The 20,842-nt window shown below is 39.9% G+C and overlaps 2 protein-coding genes across 14 annotated transcripts in view; one reads left to right on the top strand and one right to left on the bottom strand.

The window, feature by feature from the left end:
- The window catches only part of LNX1 (ligand of numb-protein X 1), a 63,184-nt gene extending 45,385 nt beyond the window's left edge, over window positions 1-17,799 (top strand). The window contains exons 7-10 of the mRNA XM_063310571.1: window positions 4,423-4,603; window positions 7,497-7,725; window positions 15,021-15,179; window positions 17,138-17,799. Of these exons, the coding sequence (XP_063166641.1) occupies window positions 4,423-4,603; window positions 7,497-7,725; window positions 15,021-15,179; window positions 17,138-17,273 (705 nt within the window). The 3' untranslated portion in view covers window positions 17,274-17,799. The remainder of the gene's footprint in view (window positions 1-4,422; window positions 4,604-7,496; window positions 7,726-15,020; window positions 15,180-17,137) is intronic.
- A 557-nt stretch (window positions 17,800-18,356) lies between these two features.
- Window positions 18,357-20,842, bottom strand: part of FIP1L1 (factor interacting with PAPOLA and CPSF1) — a 36,815-nt gene continuing 34,329 nt past the window's right edge. For all 13 annotated transcript variants that reach the window (XM_063310566.1, XM_063310565.1, XM_063310555.1 and 10 more), the window contains 2 exons: window positions 20,134-20,271; window positions 18,357-18,679 (listed from right to left, as the gene is read on the bottom strand). In XM_063310566.1, the coding sequence (XP_063166636.1) occupies window positions 18,495-18,679; window positions 20,134-20,271 (323 nt within the window). In that variant the 3' untranslated portion in view covers window positions 18,357-18,494. The remainder of the gene's footprint in view (window positions 18,680-20,133; window positions 20,272-20,842) is intronic.

The raw sequence follows: 20,842 nt of genomic DNA, 5'->3' as shown, positions 1-20,842 counted from the left end.
TTCCCCCCTTTGTTTTCTTGTGTTTTATTTCTATTTTACATTTTAATCTCTTGCTATATACTTCCTAAATCCATACAACAGAAATATGGTTGCATTTGTAGTTCAATGGTACCTCTTCAGATGAACTCAATATTCCTCAAATCCTGAGATTTGAGAGACGTTTAGGCTCATTAAACTGAAGTAGTTTTTCAGTCGATTTTGTGACTGCACAATGACAAGTTAATAGCTGGTGCTCCATCTCTATAGAAGAGTTTGCCTTAATTTCCCATGTTTGCCTTATTGAACTAGAAAGAGAAGAAAAAAAGATCCTTTTTCTACTGCTCACAAATGGATCCCCTTTCTGTTTATCTGCGGCACAACTCTGTGGATAATGCGGTAGCTTTCTTGCCTTTTCATCTTTCTGCAGGTTGCTAAAAATCTGCTTTGGGGAATCTGCAAGAGGGCAGGCTGATGTATGTAACGATTTTCCACTTTCCTACTTGAAGTGGCACCCACAGGGGTCAGGGATCAAAAACATCAAGATGGCGGCCACAACCATACGATGAAAGCCCCACCCCATTTTACATGTGTTGCATGAAAAGGGGGCAGGGCTTCAATCACACAGTGGTGGGTGCCATCTTGACTCTTCTGACCTGCCTCAGCACACCTCTGCCAGCCAGTGTGCCTCCTTTTTTTAAATTGAACACTTTAAAGACAGTATATAAACAAATACAAGGAAGAACATGAGAAAAGAATAAAAGAATACAAATGAATAAACCAGTGGTTGAAACATGTCATGGAGGTTTTAACTTTCTGGACTGGCTTAAAAGGTCTGGGGTGGAGACATTTCTAGATTGGCAAAACAAGCTTGGTGGCACCAGATGGGATCAAAGACGTTGTTTGCTGTTATTGCTGATGTTATTAATATATCATTGGCTATTTTGGGATTATTGTTAGTAATGGATTATGGTTTCCTGTGTCTCTTTGCTGCCACCTAGTGGTCATGTGGATATTTACCGATCTAGCAGTTCTGTATACAGATCCTGCCTGAAAACGTTATAAATGAAACTATGAGACAACTGCTAAACAAATTGATGAATAAAGCTGTCTCGGGACTTTTCAACAGCTCTCTGCTGATCTAATGCATATCATCTGATGGCTGCTGGAACTGTGTAGGGAACTCACTATGTGTATGAATTATTTTCTTTACACTGTTACCTGAAAAAATCTCTGCTCTGCTCTTTCAAAATTGCTTGAGTGTGAGTTCTTTTGAAGGGATTTGTTTCACAGTCATTATGTATTAGATCTTATCCCAACTTTATAGGGTTTTGGGGAGACTTTAGTGCTCCAGATCAAAATGCCCTACACTGAGGCATTGGTCTAATGAAATTGACATCTGTGTGATAGAAGCAAAAAGAAATTGATTGCACAATCCATACTCATCACCTCCAGGTCATTATATAGGCCATTATCATGTTTAATATTTCCACTCTGTAGGATACTTCGATTTAAATGTCCCCATCCCTCTCTCTCTCTTTTAACTTTGAGGGCCAACTCTCTGATTAGAAATTTCTAGGACACAGATGTAAATGTGGGGCCATATCGCTTTCAAGTTTCTAATATCCAGTGCCAAGAATAAGCTTCAGCCTTCAACATCATTTGTTATTATAAAGCAGTTCAGCCGTCCCTTTCGGCGATGAAAACCTGTGACATCCTGCCTCTATGAGGAAAGAGCCTGACTCTGAAGCCAACGACAATTGTAAACATTGGCCTGTCCAGTGCCAAAGATCAGGGAAGCTGGGAGGCACTCAAACGATTGCAATTCCAGAATTCATTAACTCCCATTTGGAGTGAATTGTGCAATGTCTGAAAGCAATCGGACATTCTACGCTGTGCATGAAGCAAGATGCCAATGGATCAACTGAAGGGAACCTTAACATCATCTAACATTTGCATCTGCAGGTGACCTTCCCAAGACACTCCCAATAGAATGTCTTGCTTAACATCCTTAATTCCTGTTCATAAACAGGGCTGTGCAGAAATCTGGATTTAAAGGGCAAAATGTGATCCAGAGCTGACTTGGGCATGCATGTAGCATGTCGGGAACACCTTAAAGCAGCTGTATCTTTTTCTGGGCATGGGTGGCTGCCCTCCACAGCTGACACATGATCTTGGAAAAAGATGGAATTAAGGTATTACTGAGCCCTCCTGCAATCACATATGGCCCTTTAAATCCAGAATGCTGTACAGCTCTAGTGTTCAGTTTAAATCAGCTACTAATTGTCCTTTTTTCAAGTGTCAGTGTTACTAACACTTGGTGCTCCTGAGTGATGGAGTGGTAGGATCCTGGGATGTCATTAGGAAGAATTGCCTAATGACAAGAGATGTCAATCAATCAAGTGGACTAGGTTGCCTCATGAAGTGGAGGTCTTTCTTTTACTGGAGGTCTCCAAAGAGAAGCTGGATAGCCATCTGTCTGAAATACTTCCTGAACGGAGCAGGAAGTTGGACAAGTGACCTCTGTGGTCCCTTCCTACTCAGTGATCTATGATATTTTTTCCAGTCTTCAAAGACAAGGGCTTTAGTGCTGAGGAACACAAAATTCCTATAGTTGACAGAATAGCTTCAGATAATTAAAACTCTACATTGCCCCCCAGACAGCCATCAGTGCATTAAACTAAAAAGAAACTGCTGCCAATATTTACCTTACAATGAATATTAAAAAGGAGGCAATCTGTTGGGATCTCCCTATCAGTGGAGCCCCCGTGGTAATGTTATAAACCTAGATGGAATTGGTTATTTTAAAAATACCACCACTAAAAAACATTTCTTTGTAACTGGTGGCCTTGGTTATCAGCAATAAGACTAAGTAAAGCACAGAAGACATTTCAGTTTCTTCCACTTTCCCCCACTATCCCCATTTTAAATGTTACTTTATATGTAAAAAGAAAGGGAAAAAAAACTATTCACAAGCATCCTTTTTGAGCCTTCAAGGTTGCTTTGTATTTATTGCAACCTAAATGAGAAGTCATTCCGCTGTATCTTTTGAGAAACTTCTGAAAAGGTTTTGCTCATGACCTAAGGAGAAATCTGTTATTTCCTCCCTCTCCTAACAGATGTAGTAGGTGACAGCACTTCAGTCTTGAACAGATCAACATTATCTTCTTTGTAGAAGAGTTTTTAAGAATAGCCTACTTTAGCAGCCACATTACTGATAAGTGAGACAGAGGAAATAGAATTTGCACGCTTAGGTTCAAAGTCAAAAGTTTGCTGACTTGCAAAAAAGACATTTCCTTTCAAACCAGCACACTTGCCAGTGAGAAGAATTGCAAAAATGGAAATGAAGTCAGCTGGATTACTTTAATGTTAAGGAGGTGAAGAAATTGCTTCCTGACAAGAATAGCTTAATCAGCACACAGAATCCTTCCACACAGGAGTATCTGCAGGTGTGATCAAAAAAGTCAGGATGGGCAGCCACAATAGTGTAATCAAAGATCTGCCTATATTTTTTGTGCAATGCACAGAAAAAACTGGCAGGGCTTTGATTGCCCTGATGCAACCACCATCTTGACTTTTTTGACCACACCCTGCAGCCACCCCTATTCCACAAGCATCTGGGATGTATAAGAATCCAAGAGGATTTGGGCTTTTCACTGCAACAAGCAAAGTTCCTGAAACTCTAGATTTTGGTAATTTTGCTCTTGCAAACAGGTATTTTGAATCTTTAAAAAAATCATCAAATATATTTCAGCAGTTACAGAGGTCCTAGCTTCATGAAACTGGTTTTCTGTACATTTCCTGGAATGGATCTATTGATTTTATTAATCTTCAACAATCTTAACCTGGGTCTTGATGCCTGACTGTGAGAGTTTACCCCCAGGTACATGTGTCCAAAAATGGAACAGTCACTAGTAACAATACGTCTTGCAGCCAATTATTTTGTCCATAATTTAGTGTGCAAAAGACATGCCATCATTATGGACTGCTTTGTATATATCCATGAGCTACTCTTTCACAAGAAATGTTCTTCATAGGCTCTTCAAAGATAAAGTGCATCAACAAATGGCTGTGAAGGCCAACATGCCCATCAGCAAATACGTCAAGCAACCAATTTTCAGCTTTAGTTTTAGCTGTAATTTTACTGCAAGTATTCTTTTTAAAAAATCACATTGGATTAAACAACATGTTCTATGGCCCAGTGTGAGAGATAGTATTTTTGGTATAAAATACACAGTTCCAAAGTTCTGCTTGATGATTTCTGTTTCTTTATTATGTGTGGTGGAACTTTTCCCCAACTATATGGCACAGGTAGTGAAGGAAGTTAAGTTAAGAGGGTGTACAATGAAACAACCAGTGAACGAATGACCAACTGGTCATAATTAACCTATAAGAGAAGTCCTTTGCCCAGTGACTGAATTTATGTTTGTTATTTCTCCTTTGCAGAGTGCCCTCCATGCAGTTACCTGTCATGAAAAAGTAGTGATTGTCCGAAAAGATAATGCAGAGTCCCTGGGAATGACTGTGGCAGGAGGTCCATCCTCCCACAGGGAATGGGATTTACCTATCTATGTTTTAAGTGTTGAACCAGGTGGAGTCATCAGCAGAGATGGCAGAATAAAAACAGGTGCTTCCAGCAGAGTTCAGAGCATATTTTGAGATGGGATTCCATCTAGCTCAGCTCAGGGCAACTTCAACTTTCTTCCCTTACTGTGTGGTTGAGTTAAAAAAAATGTTCTTAATACTGTTACAACTCAGAGAAGCCCAACAGTACATTAATTATATAAATGCTACCCAAAGAATAAGATGGCATGAGGCTGCTATCTTCAGACATTTGGCAGGCCTATTGGACTTTTTGATGTTCTGTTTGAAGCGGGGGCGGGGCAGGCATAGGGACCACATTTACTTTAAAATGCAATAGAGTTCATTAACTCTTCATAATACAAATGACTTTTTTAGATTTAAATAGCAACCACTATAAATTTCCCTGTGTGATGCCAAATGGGCAATTTTAAAGAACTCTAATCTGAATTCATTAACCAGCCTAAGGAAACAATGATTCATAGCTTTATCTCATTCCATATAGTGGCAGCTTGAAAGAATCCTGTTTTTCAGATGGGGACTAATAAGGAAATAGGTTTATTGTGTGAAAGACTGCAGAATCAGCAGTATGGTCCACCTCCTACATTTACTGGCATGGTCGAACAAGGTCTTACTTGACTAAAATTGATAACAGCCAGATGTGGCCCAAGGGAAATGGAGATGTTTCCTGGTTTATTAGAAATAAAGCTCCTGAAACACCAGTCTCCACTCACTCCCATCCACTTCTAACCTAGCTTCATGGCATTCATTTCAATCAGGAGTTTATTTCCCTAATGCTCCAGATTTTTCCCATGAAAAAAGGGAAGTCAAAAGCTGGGGAAAAAAATGAGTCACTGTGTGTATAGTGATTAGAGTTTTGGATTAGGTCTATGGAGACCCTCTTTCAAATCCCCATTCTGCTATAAAACTAATTGGGTACTAAGTGGTCATTCACTATCTCTCAGTCTGATCTTACCTCAAATAGCAGCTATAAAAAATTGCCGTAAGCTGTGCTTTTATACTTCTGAACCATGAGGCAGCGCCACTGAACTCAATGGAATTTAATTTTGAATATGCATACATTCTGCTATTATTAAAAATAATATCTGATCTTCCTGTCAGCTTTTTAGCTTTATTTTTTACCCTGATGTCTACATATGTTACCCAGCTCCAGCGTTACCTATCCCCAAGTGGGAGTCACCATCTAAAATGGCTGAAGATAAATTGAGAACAGAGAAGAAACGACCTTATAATTTGTTCCAGATGCCAGAAGTATCTGTAAAAACTTGGCACTTTTTTCTAGGGTTCTCCCTGCTTTCAGACGTGTTTTCAGTGCTCACAGATGTTAGCTTTGTACACTGTTCTCATGATAGCTTGCTATGAATTAGCCACGTTGACAACATGGGGGCTTTAACATGCAAGATACCTCACTCCTTCAGCTATATGCATATCGTCTTTCAGTGCAGGATTGTGAATCCTATTGCATATTTACCCTTAAACTATAATTAAATATGATTAACAACTTGATAATTAAAATTATCTCTCTTTTGGGGGAGATGGGCGGTAATTAAATTTGAATAATAGATAAATAAATAATATGGAATACCCTCTAAAGGATGTTGGCCCTTCTCTCATCCCAAATACATAGGAGATGTATGATTATATACCAATTAGCTCATACTCATAGTCTTGCATATGTTAGTCGGGACAGGATTGTCTATTCAGCATTAGACCCTTTAAATATTTAAGACCATATAAATATGATAGATAGATAAATAGTCAACTACTTGTTTAATGGATATAGGATGCCAACCATAGAGTTCTTTTTGATTTTCTGTTCAGTTATTGCCAGTGACAGCATATGGAGGTTAGTGAAAACACTAGACAGCTTAGCTTTATATATTTGAATTTTTCAAACCTGATTTTTTATTTGTGGATTAATTGGCATTTGGAGGTTAGCACTTCCCAAGAGCACACCAACCTAGAATTAGTCATGATAGTACTAACAATGGATTATAGGAATATTCAAAAAGGAACGGGAAGAGGCAAACCAGTGAAGTTCACAACTACTTAATTTTCCATTTTTTTCCACACATACATCTGCATGCACACTTACACACATTTTGTTGCGATATTCACAGGGCAACAGATATATTGTCATTAACTCCAGATAGCAGGTGCATCTCCTTTGCCCAAAACAATTGATTTTCATTTTATAGATCAGTGTTCCTCAACCTTGGCAGCCTTCAGATGTGTGGACTTTTTGAATCCACAAGCTGGCTGGGGAATTCTGGGAGTTGAAGTCCACACATCTGAAAGCTGCCAAGGTTGAGAAACACTGTTATAGATGGTTGACTGAAGCCCAGAGTTAACAAGATGTCCAAAACTAAGTTTCTGACTGACCAGGAAACTAAGTGTAGATCCATATGCAGTAGCCTATCAGTTGCTCTGATAGTACAACTAGAAGAACTTAAGCTTCCTGGTGGTAGTGTTGTTCTAAAAATGGGTTTCAGGGCAGAGTACATACAAAACCCAAAGAAAAATGTAATATTAATATGCGGGACTAGGATCTCTCCTTAAAAAAATTATCTGAGAGCCATGGTCACATCCGATTCATAAAACAGCCTGAGTTTGTTTATTTATTTAATTTATTTTTAATTTTTATCCCACCTTTATTATTTTTATAAATAACTCAAGGCAGCGAACATACCTAATACTCCTTCCTCCTCCTATTTTCCCCACACAACAACCCTGTGAGGTGGGTTGGGCTGAGAGAAAGTGACTGGTCCAAGGTCACCCAGCCGGCTTTCATGCCTAAGGCGGAACTAGAACTCACAGACTCCCGGTTTCTAGCCCAGCACCTTAACCACTAGACCAAAGTAATGAGTACAGCTCTGAGTGAAAAACTGTTCCACTATTTTGTTTTCCGTGTCCACTAGGAGATATTCTTCTCAGCGTGAATGGAATTGATCTGACAGGGGTGAGCCGTGGAGAGGTGGTAGCCCATTTGAAAAATGTCTCCTCTTCGGTTGTATTCAAAGCACTAGAACTGAAAGCATGTGGGACCACGGAAGGAGTAAGTGGGGACCTGTTGCGTGATGCCAACTTGAACCCATCCAGTCAGAATGAGTGGTCTCCTTCCTGGGTGATGTGGCTTGAATTACCAAGGTGAGTAAGAGTAAGGCAAAGGGTCCTGAAAGGAACTGGGAAGGAAGGTTTACAAAACTTATGTGACTTTGCTCAGCTTGGTGTATTGCCCAGATATTTTAATTAAATTCAGGCTCTTTCAAATCTCTTCTGCTTTCCCCATACACCATCTGAAGTAGCTAAAGATATATATGGAGGAAGGACATACTGATCTGGTTTAAGGGACCAAGAAGATCCTGAGCAGCCCCCCCCCCCTTTTCTTTTTTCTTTTTAATGTGCCCAGCCATTTACACCAGTAAGGAAAACCCCGCATGAATACCTAGCTTTAGAATCTGGGTCACCTTGTATCCTCACAAACAATCCATGCAGTTTGCAGATTTCACAGGCACCATTTTAGTTCTGTGTTGTTTTAAATTGTTTGTCTTTGCCCAGATGTTCAAAACCTCTGCACACAGTGGTGGTGAAATTGTCCAAACTGCTTTCCCCTTCACCCTCAGCCAGTCTTGAAAATTGTTCTAATGGGCTAAAAGCAGCTGTGTTGTATGTTTTTGTAGGAAGAAAGAAAAAAACCAAACAAAACGAAACCGCAAAGTACATAGTTTGTCACCCACTCACATAATGCATTTAAATGTCTTCTTAGGATATGATTTCTGCCTCATTGCAACATTTGTCTCAACCTGAATTTTTAAAATGAGATATTGCCAGGATGACACACTATTAGATTTACCCTCAGGCTGAACCTTAGCAGCCCATAAAATAAGGAAAATCAGTTACACAAGACTCTCTTGAACAGATTTGCCCACAAGCCTCTTGTTTTATTTAGTCTTATTCATATTTATCTAAATACGTAAGATTATACTCAGTCTTGTGGGCTAGAATGCAAGTATTTTTTTTTCCGGTTGTACATTATATGTATGCAAGGGTTATTTTTCAAGCCATTTTCTGGGAACACTGTATGTCCTCAGAAATTTTTCAGGTATTCCTCAAAAAAACGTCAGAATTGGCAAACAGGCAGAGAAAGAAAAAGAAAGAAAAGCTTGTTCTTCCTTGTGAGAAGTTGCAAGGTTTGGTTGGTGTGTCCTACTTAGGTGAATCTCCAATTCATCTCAGGGAGCCTAATTGGTTTTGAAAGCTCATGGAGAATAAGGCTCTCAGTGTCTGCCTATAGTAGCATGATAACTGTAAATTATTTCTCACATTGCACATATTTTTTTAAAATCCCTGTTGCTGGGGATGAAATAGGAGGATCCAGTAGCACATATGTCCTGTTTTGGGGCTTCTAAGTAGGGCCAAATATAAGCAAAAAGTGGTAGATCAGCTTTTGATCTGATTCAGCATAGGTCTGCCTCTCCAAAATGAAGTCCAATAGGGTTTGCTTGTTTTTGCAATAACTAAATGTTTACTCCCCAATACTTCATCAAAGCCATCCTGCAATTCTGTGGCATATGCATAGAGTTCAGGAGCAGACCAGTTGACAGAGAACATTTGGAAATAGTTACAACTGTGAACTGTATATTGTGATGAGACAATTGAGATACATTGGAGTAGACTTCCAGTGACATAATGCCCCCAGACTGATTTCGGACCTCCCCCTACAGTATTTATAGATAAGGAGTTTTACAGACGTTTCTTGCTTCTTTATGAAGCCTATCAAGCTGAAGTATGAATAGAATTTACGCTATTCATTTCCCAGAAATAAGGAAGAGATTTTAAGCAGAGTCAGACCTGAGAAATTATATGACAAAAGCTGGGGTCAACTCAGAGGATACTTAAGAGATTGTAGATTCAGCAGCAGTGTTTCTCAACTGTGGCAACTTTAAGATGTGTGGACTTCAACTCCTAGAATTCCCCAGCCAGCCATGCTGGGGTATTGGATAGAAGGATTGGAGAGAAAAGAGTCAAGCACAGAGTACAGACACAAAGGAAGAAATGTTACACACATGAGTCCAGAGAGGCCTATAATAGTGTTGAGCAGAAATGGAGAACCTGTGGCCTTTTAATTATTAGCAAGCTTACCTTTAGTCAATGACTGAAGTTGCTGGAAACCTTAGCTCAACAACAACTGAAGCTTCACAGGTTCCTCACCCCAAAATATGGAGGCATGAGTGTATGTATTATGGGACACCAGAGAAAGAGCGAGGTCAGCGAGAATCAGATTAAACTGTTTAAATGCTGGCTTACATTTGTAACCAAAAATGTGGTCCTCAACATCCATCATTCAGACAGGAAATGTGGTAACGCTCAGTTAGAACATTCTCTATCCTCTTTATCTTATAATAAAGAAACAACACTACCATATTGCTTTCTGGGGAATTTTAACAGTTGCATGGTATTCAGCAATAGCATGGCAATTGTTGAGTCACTTGCTGAGATGGGCAGCTATAGAAATTAAATAAATAAAAATAAAATAAAATAAAATAAAATCACTTTCCTTATTCCCGCCTTATTGGGGTATGAAAAGTTTCACCTACTGAATTGCTCAAAAGAGGGCAACCTTTGCCTGGCTTATTATTATTTTGCACAGAATTTGGAAACGGGGTGCTTTAATTCCTGTGTCCTCAAAGAAAGATTTTGCTTTCTTAACACTAGCCGCAAATTTTACTGGGACTCCTTCTTCCCATGCTAAACTATACATGTACTGGTTTCTCTATCCTTCCCCTTTCTCTATGGCCTCTTTTACTGAAGGAAAATTACGCACCATGTCAGCAGGTTTGGAAACAGGAAATTCATTGTAATCATATCTCCAGCTGCAGCATCACTCACAGAAAGGGACCACAGTGTATATGAAAACCTAAGGGAATTAGTATGCTGAACTAGTACGTTGGTCTTCAAAAGTTCAGATTAAAGGGGAAAGAGGCAAAAGCTGATTATAATTGACAGGAACAGAGGTGTATTTCTTATTAGTGCTTGCTTGTTTGGCAAGGCACTCAGAATTCAGTATTTGGATTTACTTGCTCAACAAAACAGATTATCACATACTTCAATCTTGCCTTGTGAGTTGTATTGACTGCCTTATTTTTCCATTCTTGCCTTTCTGAGCTTTGCGTGCCACATCTGGAAGCCCTTTAAGCAGGTCCTTTCACCAGAATATGCATCACATTAATACACATTAACTCATTTCCCCTTCGTCTAAGAATGTAACCTCTTAGGACCAGAGTTCCCATTTGGTGCTAGGAAGGGCAACTAACTGTCCAGCCAAACCTGAAGAAGGGTTAGATAGGCCTCAAGGATATTTTCTTTTTTCTCTTGTTATTAAACTGTCTTGGGAGAAATAAGGATCTTATTAAATGTATATTTCAGGCTGGAAATCTTTTGTGAATTATTTAACTTGGGTTGATTGTCTTTCCAAAGCCACCTTCAAAAACAGTAAATAGTTCTTAAGGACAAATCCATGCAAGAAAGAAAAATTTGCAACAGAGAGGACAGGGGATGGAGAAGGCAATTTAGAAGAAAAAGGAAAGGGCCCTGTTGCTTCTCTTATAGCTTGTAGCAGTATCACTGGAACTTCATATACAGTCAGCTGAAGGTTGGTAACAGAAATGCCATTGCTTAATGCAAATTCAAGGCTGCACCACCACTAAAGAACTGTAAAAGAGAAGATCCTCATAGACTTACGGCTCCTGCTGGAAGAGCAGGTGGCAGCCGTGGCTAGGAGGGCCTTTGCACACCTTCGGGTTGTGCACCAGCTGCGCCCATTCCTAGACCGAGAGGCTTTGCTCACAGTCACTCATGCCCTCGTGACCTCCTGTCTGGACTACTGTAATGCGCTCTACATGGGGCTGCCCTTGAAGAGCATTTGGAAGCTACGTGAGCTGCATTGGTTGCCAGTGTGCTTCCGGGTGCAATTCAAGGTGCTGGTTGTCACCTTTAAAGCCCTTCATGGCTTGGGGCCGGGTTACCTAAGGGACTGCCTTCTCCCAGTTGTTTCTGCCCATCCAATTCAATCTAGTAGGTTGGGTATGCTGCGGGTCCCATCAGCCAGGGAGTGTCGGTTGGTGGGAATGAGAAGGTGTGCCTTCTCTTCTGTAGCACCTGCCCTCTGGAACATCCTCCCTCCAGAAATTAGGATGTCCCCGACCCTGTTGGCCTTTCGTAAGGCTGTGAAGACCTGGCTTTGTGCCCGGGCCTGGGGCCTCGCGTGTGTGGATGGTCCCGTCTCTTGGCTGTATTAACATCCATACATTGCTCACTTGGCAGCCATGTATATTTATTTTGTATTTATTTTATATTTTAACTGTTGTAATTGTTGTAATTGTTTTATGGTTTTATTGTTGTAAGCCACCCAGAGTCACTTGCTGAGATGGGCGGCTATAGAAATCAAATAAATAAATAGATAAATAAATAAGATGTTCTAAAGCAGCCTTTCTCAACCTTTTGACCCTGGAGGGACCCTTAAAATATATTTCAGGCCTCGGGGAACTCCTGCACATTCAGGCTCAAATATAAGCCAGACGTTACAAAATTATTATACTTGTTTCACGTGGAGGCCTGTATATATGCATTAACATTTTCTTACACTGAAAATCAAGAATGAAACTTACCTCTTTGATGTGAAGTTGCTCAAATTTGAAATAATGTTTTAAATAAATTGTGATGTCCCAGGGAACCCCTCCTGCCCTCTCGCGGAACCCTAGGGTGCCACGGAACCCTGGTTGAGAAACCCAGGGTTATAGAGTCAAAGTACTAGTGAGGCACACATAATTGAGAATTCAATAAAAGCCAGCTATAGAAGCAAAGCTTTTTTTGTGTGTGTGGTAATCCTGACACTTTTTTTATTTTTTGACGTCTTGCACTTCAAGAGGCAAAGAGAAAAGTAACACTCCGTTAACATAACGTGGCCTCTCATGGAACCCTAGGGTGCCACGGAACCCTGGTTGAGAAGCGCTGCTCTAAAGTATCACACTGACCCTTCCTCAGGCCATTCTGATCCATCTGCAATTAGGCTGGAGCTAGTGATTGTGAGTAACAGCTAGAGCTGCTCAGTATACTTCACAGATTTGCTAGATGGTATTTATTTCAATTTGCCCTTTCCAAACACAGCTTTTCCCAGGGGACCTTTAAAACTCCAGTAGGGAAAACAACCCATTAAAATCCCCCAAATGTTCATTATAGAATTATAAATTAAGCAAAATTATCAAAATGACAGGAACTCACAAATGTTACTAATAAAAGAATGGCAGTGCTTTGGTGCTAATGTCTATCAAATGATGTATTCTTCCTGTAGCACTATGGGAGCTATTTATAAATACCTGCCTTAGCCTTTTCTGAGTAAGTGATTCTTTTCCCTGTCTTTCTCTACTTAACCCATTTCGCTCACCCAGCATCCAGGGAAGCAAAGTACAGTCTCCAGTATGAACACTGACAATGTTTTGTAGCAGCATTTATTTTACCCATGCTAGAGGGAGGACAGGCAGTACTTCACTTACACAATACAAGAACATCTAAATAATGACTCACTAAAGACCAGTTGAGACATTCCATCCCAATGAAACTTCTGCCTTGAAGCCATGCAGGCACCAGAACCATTGCCCAAGCAAGTTCCAGTCCTGAAAGAGCTAGACTTTTGTCATCTCCAAAGCACATGGACACAGGCTCTGGGTGTGTCACTGCTCTGATTCATTCCAACTTTCCTGGAGTATCTAAAAGGTTTTCAGAGAGACCATGCAGTGGTGTTTTGCTTGCTTTTCACTCAGTGGAAGTGACTCATGAGTCTGCTGGTCTTTCTTTTCACCTCATTTATACAGAACATAGAAGTTGCACATGCACCCATCTCTCTCTCTCACCAACTTGCTTTTTTGTGACGTGGGAGAGGGCTGAGGCCAGGAAGCATTGTTGTGCTTTGTTGCCTTCTCAACTGAATTCTTCAGAGGTCATTTAGAGATTGAGGGGTGGGTGTTCTCTGTGTTTAATGCTGCAGGTTGTTTACATTTTATTGTGGACTTTTAATGTTTTCTTACTGTTTTATTGTTGTAAGCAGCAGGGAGTCTGGAATAGTCTGGCAGCATACAAGTCTAATAAACACAGTCCTTTGTTCTCCTCACTCTTAAGATTAAGCCTCAAGATCATGTAGGGGTGGGCCTCCTTGTAACCTCTAGAATTGTTAGTGTTTCTCAACCTTGGCCACTTTAAGATGTGTGGACAACCTCCTAGAATTCCCCAGCCAGCTATGCTGGCTGGGGAATTCTGGGAGTTGAAGTCCACACATATTAAAGTTATTGGTCAATGACCAAAATAAAGTTTCATTCAATCATTCATATCTTAAAGTGGCCAAGGTTGAGAAATACTGCTTTAGATTATCGTGCATAGATTGTCTATCAAATGTTCCGTAGCTTCCAATTTTAATAAATTAAAACACACTGTAGTTCAGAAAATACAATAAAATACTAAAACACACATCTTGTGATTAGATGCAACCTGGTGACTTCCTAGTACCAAAGTGGCTAAGAGCACTACTTGTCAGCCAAAAAGCATTTACTTAAAATCTATTAAGCAATTATTGTGAGCACATTAAATGCACTATTTTAACACACACAATGACGGTAACTGTGAAACTGTTCAGGTGTAGGCTGTTTCACATGCAGTAGATGTGCAGCTTAGTAATAGCTATCAATAATGAAACCCTGGCAACCTTGGATCATGACCTTGGTAAGCACTGTTAAACCTGGTGCATTTACAACTGTATGAAAAACGGAGTTCAGAATGCTGAAAGCCCCATACAGATGGTAAACTAATCAAACCAGAGCCACGAAGAAGAGCCAACAGGCACCTGCTTTTCACATTAGGAGCCAGATAGCTATTACACAAACATTTTACCTTATATTCTGCCAGCAGGTGAATATTTGTAGTTCTCAAGGGCCTAATCTAGCAGTACTATAAAAATCCTGCAGAAGAACAGAGCAAAAATCTGTTCCCTTAAAAAGATGTTTTCATGTCTAACTTACTCCTCCCAATTTAAAGAAAAAGCCCTGAGTGCTGCCAGTATTAAAGAACAAAAATAGAAATGTGAATGGGGAAGTTTGGTTAATCAGTGATGTTGACAGTGCAGTGCTACAAGTTCTGAGGTGCACAGAATCTTTAATAAGCTTTAACAGCACTACTAAATGTATTTTAATCTGTATGGCATCCAAACAGATGATTTAAGGCATGCTGTGGGTAAGAAGCAAGCAAGCAAAATTAAGTAGTGAACATCTATAATTTTAAGGTAGAAATGGGACTTAAGGTCTTATTTTTATTAGTCCCTCCTGTGGGAGGAGATGGGCGGTGACAAATTTGATAAATAAAATAATAAATACGTATCTGATAATCTTTTCTTCTAGGTCTTTGTACAGTTGCAAAGAAATTGTATTGCGAAGGAACACAGCAGGAAGTCTTGGCTTCAGTATAGTGGGAGGTTATGAAGAAAACAGTGGAAACAAGCCATTCTTTATCAAATCCATTGTTGAAGGGACACCGGCATATAATGATGGAAGAATCAGGTAATAAAAACATACTGATAAAACGTGAACTCTCTCTTACACACGAAGCTGCCTTTCATCAAATTAGGCCCTTGAAGCATCTCGCTCTGTACTGTCTACACTGAAAACTGTTTTCCGAGGTTGCAAACAAAAACATTCCGTTTTTACTTGCAGATTGTAGGGATTGGATCTAGGAGCTTTTGTATTCAAAGGATGATCCCCTTAACATCTGCACCATTTCTGAGGGACATATTTGGTACATTGCAAAATTCGTGGTCTGATCTACAGAAGCTACCTCCTTTGATTATAGTGGTGAAAGTTCTCTCACAGTGTTACCAAACAAGGAATGGATGGAAACAGTATATCTTGCCCAAAAGAGAATCACTACTAGCTCTTTATGTAGGGCTAGAGAAAGACAATAAATTCAACATTGATTTTAGTGTAAAAGGAATTCACATTTTATACACAGCAGTTGGATTCTTTTGTAACAACTTGTTTTACTGTAAGTCTGCTTACCTGAGCCTTTGTTTCCTGGGAAATACGTTTTTGCCAACCCAAGAGGTAAAACGATAGTTTACACTGGCCCATAGTGAGAATACATGCCTCTGGGAGCAAAGTAGTGTCCTCCTCCCACAGGAGCAGAGGGGGGCTGAGACTCAAAGGAACTGTTGCTCTCGGATGGTCCCTCCCCATCAAGGCACAATTAGCGCTATTGCTAAAGTCTTCCAGAAGCCACTTAAGCTACGGGAAGAACTGTGACATTGTCAGAAGTGTGTCATGTGATTCTAATTTAAACTTTACCTCACTGCAAACAGGTTGTTGTTGTATTTTATAATTGTTGTGAACTGCCAAGAATCTGAGGAAGTGGCCGTTTATAAATGAAATACATAAATACGTGTGACCTTACTTTGCATCTCCTGAATGGTAGTGTGTGAGTCTAAGGTTCAGGCATATCTTCCACAATCGTTTAACTCACCTGGATGGTGTGTGAATGAGGCAAAACAAACCATCTTATGCTGCTGGGTATCATCCTCCAAGAGCAAAGTATCAGGCATGCTGTGACAGGGCTTCCAATTACATGGAAATGGAAGTGACTTAAAGATGAGGACACTGACCCTGTCCAATGGCTTCAACAGGGATAAGATCCTCAAGGAATGATTATGCATCAAAATAGGTTCAATTTTATACCAGTGCAATAAAGAACATCTGAAGCAATTCTTAAATAACAGCTGGGTTCTCGTGCAAGCTGGAGGTGATCAGTTTTGATTAAATACCAGTAGAAAAGCTCCTTAATAAATACGAGAACTTTGGCAATACAGAACTCCAAACGTTTGCAAAATAAAGTGGTATTAAGAAGTAGGACCCTTACTTAGGTGCATTGTTAGAGAAAGTAATTTAAAACATTATGTAAGAATGCATGGCCTATGTTAACTGAGTGATACTTTTCTGTTTGCCTCTTGAAGTACAAGATGTCAAAAAAACAAGTGTCAGGATTACCACAAAAAAAAAACAGCTTTGCTTCTATAGCTGGCTTTTATTGAATTCTCAATTATGTGTGCCTCTTTAGTACTTTTGACCCTATAACCCAGGGTTTCTCAACCAGGGTTCCATGGCACCCTAGGGTTCCACGAGATGATTCCCTGGGAGATCACGATTTATTTAAAAAATTATTTCAAATTTGGGTAACTTCACATTAAAGAGGTTTCATTCCTGATTTTCAGTTTAAGACCACTGTTAATGTATACATACAGGCCTACACACAAAACAAATGTAATAATTTTGTAACTTCTGGCCTACATTTGAGCCTGAATCTGCAGGGGTTCCCCGAGGCCTGAAAAATATTTCAAGAGTCCCTCCAGGGTCAAAAGGTTGAGAAAGGCTGCTATAGCCTCTCTGCAGAATTGGCAAGGAAAACTCCTGTCCTGAAATCGCAGATGTGTCCATAACTAGTTTTATTTGTTCCTCCCTCCCCTTACCAGGTGTGGCGACATCCTCCTCGCAGTGAATGGCAGGAATATCTCAGGAATGGTACATGCCTGTCTGGCAAGGATGCTAAAAGAACGGAAGGGGAAACTTACTCTCACCATAGTATCTTGGCCTGGCACGTTTTTATAAAGATGCGTTTCAACTGGAAACAAATGAATCATCTACCCAGACACTTCCTATGTACTTGTCCGCCCCTCCCCACCAAAAAGTAGAGAAATATAAATGTGCATTACATAAGCAGAATAGTCATAAAAATGCTCCATGGTATGTGTTTGAGAAAAACATGCTCTTAAACTATGGAAAGCTACCAAGGTAAATTAAGGTACACAACTTACTGCATTACGTTTCATGTTTGTATTTTTATATCTATGTTTCACCTGCTCTTTGTATTAAGGAAAAAACTTTACCTAATTTGAAAATGATTTCAGAAACCTTGACGTGATATAATACTTTTCTAATGATTATGCCCACAGCATCTATGCAAGACATGGGAGGCTGCCTGATGAATCTATTAAATTCCTTTTTGTGCTCAGTAAAAGACAGTTTTTCAAAACATTTTTCTTCCTATTATAATTGTGCATTTTCTTTCTACTATTAAATTAATTGTCATTTGTAAAGCCCGATTAATTTAATTAAAAAAGGACAAAAATACTCATTTTGCATGCAACTTTCTACTTCATGGAATCAACCATTTAATTTGAGTGTTCTGTTTTACTCAGTTTTCATCCTTCCATTCGGTGTTGGGCTCTTCTAAATCAGCATCCTAATGACAAGAATACGGTGCAGTGATTCACCTGGATAAGCAAAGAATAAAGCAAGAAACTGACTGGTTTATCTGCACTGAACTACCAATAAAAAGGCCAGTCTGATCTAACACAGGAGAGCATCACATCTGGATGCTACTGACACACTATGGAGTACTAGCCAAGATACACTAACTTTTTATTACAGTTATTGTATAAGCAAAGGAAAAACAAGTTTGTCATATGGAAGTTTGCCTTTTAAATAAGAAACAATATACATTTATTTATCCGAAGGGCTAAACAAAATTCTGGTTCCAATTCATCCTTCAGAGGACAGTCTGTTGAGTGCCCAGAATAACTGCAGCGTGTGAAATAATTATCTTATATGAGAAGCCTTTGTATTAGTTCTGCATTTTCCACTTTAATTTCTTCACTGTTCCAATGGCATAGACAAGACAAAACAATCTGCTTTAACATGAAAAAATTCACTCTCTTTATTTTCAAAAATCCAAATTAAATGTAGGCTTTTCTACTAACAGAACAAAATTAAGAGCAATATTTTAAGACCCAGAAAAATAATTAGATTTAGAGCAATCTATTTCTGGCATTAATATAAGCAAGTAGGCAAAAACATCACATGCCTATTCTGCAGGGGCAGCTTCAGTGTTTTCCTGTTCAGGGGCAGGTTCACCGCCACCTGTTTCTTTTCCTTCTTTGCTCTTCTTTGACTTTTTATGTTTATGCCTCCTGTGGCTGTCTCCCTCTTCACTATCATGGCGACGCCTGCTGTTACTAGGGAGGGAAAGGGGGGTGGGGGGAACAGAGACAAAAAGATTTAACAGAGTCTCAAACTGAGTGCCACCACCCTGCTTCTCAAGCTCTTCGTGTTATAAAACTAATTATTTAGTCTATGCGGTGCTGTCATCTCCCAAGCCTCCCTCATCATGGGCAAATCAGAACCAGAAAGGGACTGAAGAAACACTCTGCTGATAATAAGCTTCCCCGGGATTTTCACCTGCCATTGTTTATTTTGAGCAGAGACTGGCAGCTCATTTAACATCAATAACTGCACTGAAATTTAAGTACATGCCTGCAATGAAGAGGCCAGAATTTTTCTGCAAATGGGAAGTCACAGTTTTAACAGGATTTTCATTTACAAAGATAGACTTAAAATAGTTCTACAGCCATGCTCTTGAGAAATTTTTGGGATTTTTCTTTTTTGTTTTTAACACAAATCTGTTACATTATCACAGGCCTTCAATAGGAAATGCTCTTGACAGAGCAGGAGCGTATGAGTTTTTCACAGAGCCACAATAAGCAGGGACAACTATGGCTCTCCTGACCAACTGCAAGACCTGTGCCAAAATTGGACAAGGCAGAGGTGAAGAAGTGGGCAAGATCTGGCAACTGAATTAAGCAATTATAGTTCACAGAATTTCCCCCCTTGCATTCAATCTTTCTATTGCCTTCAAAATGACAGTTTGGAAGCAACATTTGGAAACTTTCTGGAGCTGCGCCTGGGCAGGAACTGCATATGGCCTTGGGGTCTCAGGTTCTTTGCTCTGGCTGTGCAGTAACTGAGAGCAGTCAGTCCAGGCTTTTAGTTTCCGTTCCTAACTAATATTACTGGCTAACTATCCGACACTGGGTTTTTGCCACTGTTATTGTTTAAATAGCCCTTACGTGATCTTGCTGTCTTCAACCCTAAAACCAAGAATTAGGGGGCAACTGAAAAAAACACTTCACTTGCTGGCCTCCGCTTTACTTCTGGGAAATAGATATATTTATTAAATAGAGGCGAGCAAGTGGAGATGTTTCACTGGGCAAGTAAGCAAAGGACATTAATAAGGCTGCTGCTCTCTCTGCCCTTCTCTGCACAGAGACAAGGAAAAGGAGCGGTACCAGACTTTTAGGTGAACAACAAATGGATGCTGCTGCTAAGAGCAGCCCACACTCCCTCTCCCCCAAGGACATCACCGCCCAGGGATCGTGTCTGCTGTAAATGGCCCACCGAGGCAAATAAACAGAACCTTTCACTAAAAAGTTCAGATGACTGATCTAAGAATTTTAACGATTCTAACTATCACCTACGGTCAGAACACTTCAATGAGCTGAAACTTCTTTCTACTTTGGGCTCCATTTTTCAGCAGAAATTCGGGGGGAGATATTACAGGTTAGCCAACATTTTCATTTGACACTTCTGCACAACCCATAAAAACCCTTTGACAGCTTACTAAGCAGCTGACCTTCGTGAAGATTTATGTCTCGTCTCTTCCTTCTCTCGGTGTCTCCTTTCTCGGTGCCGTTCTTCTTTCTCTCGACTTGTCCTGTGTCGCTCATAGCCTCTGTCTGCATATTCTCGGTATCGGTATCGTTCCTCATCACTAAGAACAAAAGAACATTCCTCCAGTGCACAAGTCAAGCCGAAGCAACATTTGCAACCCTTGGCTTCTCCCACATACCCTAAAGCACAGAGAGAAGACTGTCAGGAGTCTTTTCTTGACTTTCTGCGTTCAGCAAAGAATAATTCTGAAAGGCTGATGCAAGCCAGAATGTATAACCTAAGGATACCACACAAACTATTAGTAATAGCTGGCACCGTCAAGCTCATGGCATAAGCCAACGTTCCAGCATCAAGAAGCTGAGATTTAATTACGAGCGTGTCAACATCCTTTTATACTGCATGATTGTTCAACTGATCGGAAGAGGATCAATCAATCAACCCTTAAGAAAGGGACAGTATTTATGGGCAGTCTTGAATGTTTCGGCAAATGTACTGTTAAGCCATTAACTGAACACTAAAAAATAAGAATCAAGACAGAGAAGTATGTGTGTGTTTTTAAGTAATGCTCATTTGTAAGTTTTTCTATACATAAACATAAGGGTATAAAAATAGCCCCTGGAGCAGTGTTTCTCAATCTCAGCAACTTTATGATGTGTGGATGTCAACTCCCA

The sequence above is a fragment of the Candoia aspera genome, chromosome 8 (assembly GCF_035149785.1).
Source record: "Candoia aspera isolate rCanAsp1 chromosome 8, rCanAsp1.hap2, whole genome shotgun sequence".
In the NCBI taxonomy this organism is placed as follows: Eukaryota; Metazoa; Chordata; class Lepidosauria; order Squamata; family Boidae; genus Candoia; species Candoia aspera.
Note: the sequence above shows the minus strand (reverse complement) of the source record. Positions and strands in the feature narration are given on the sequence as shown.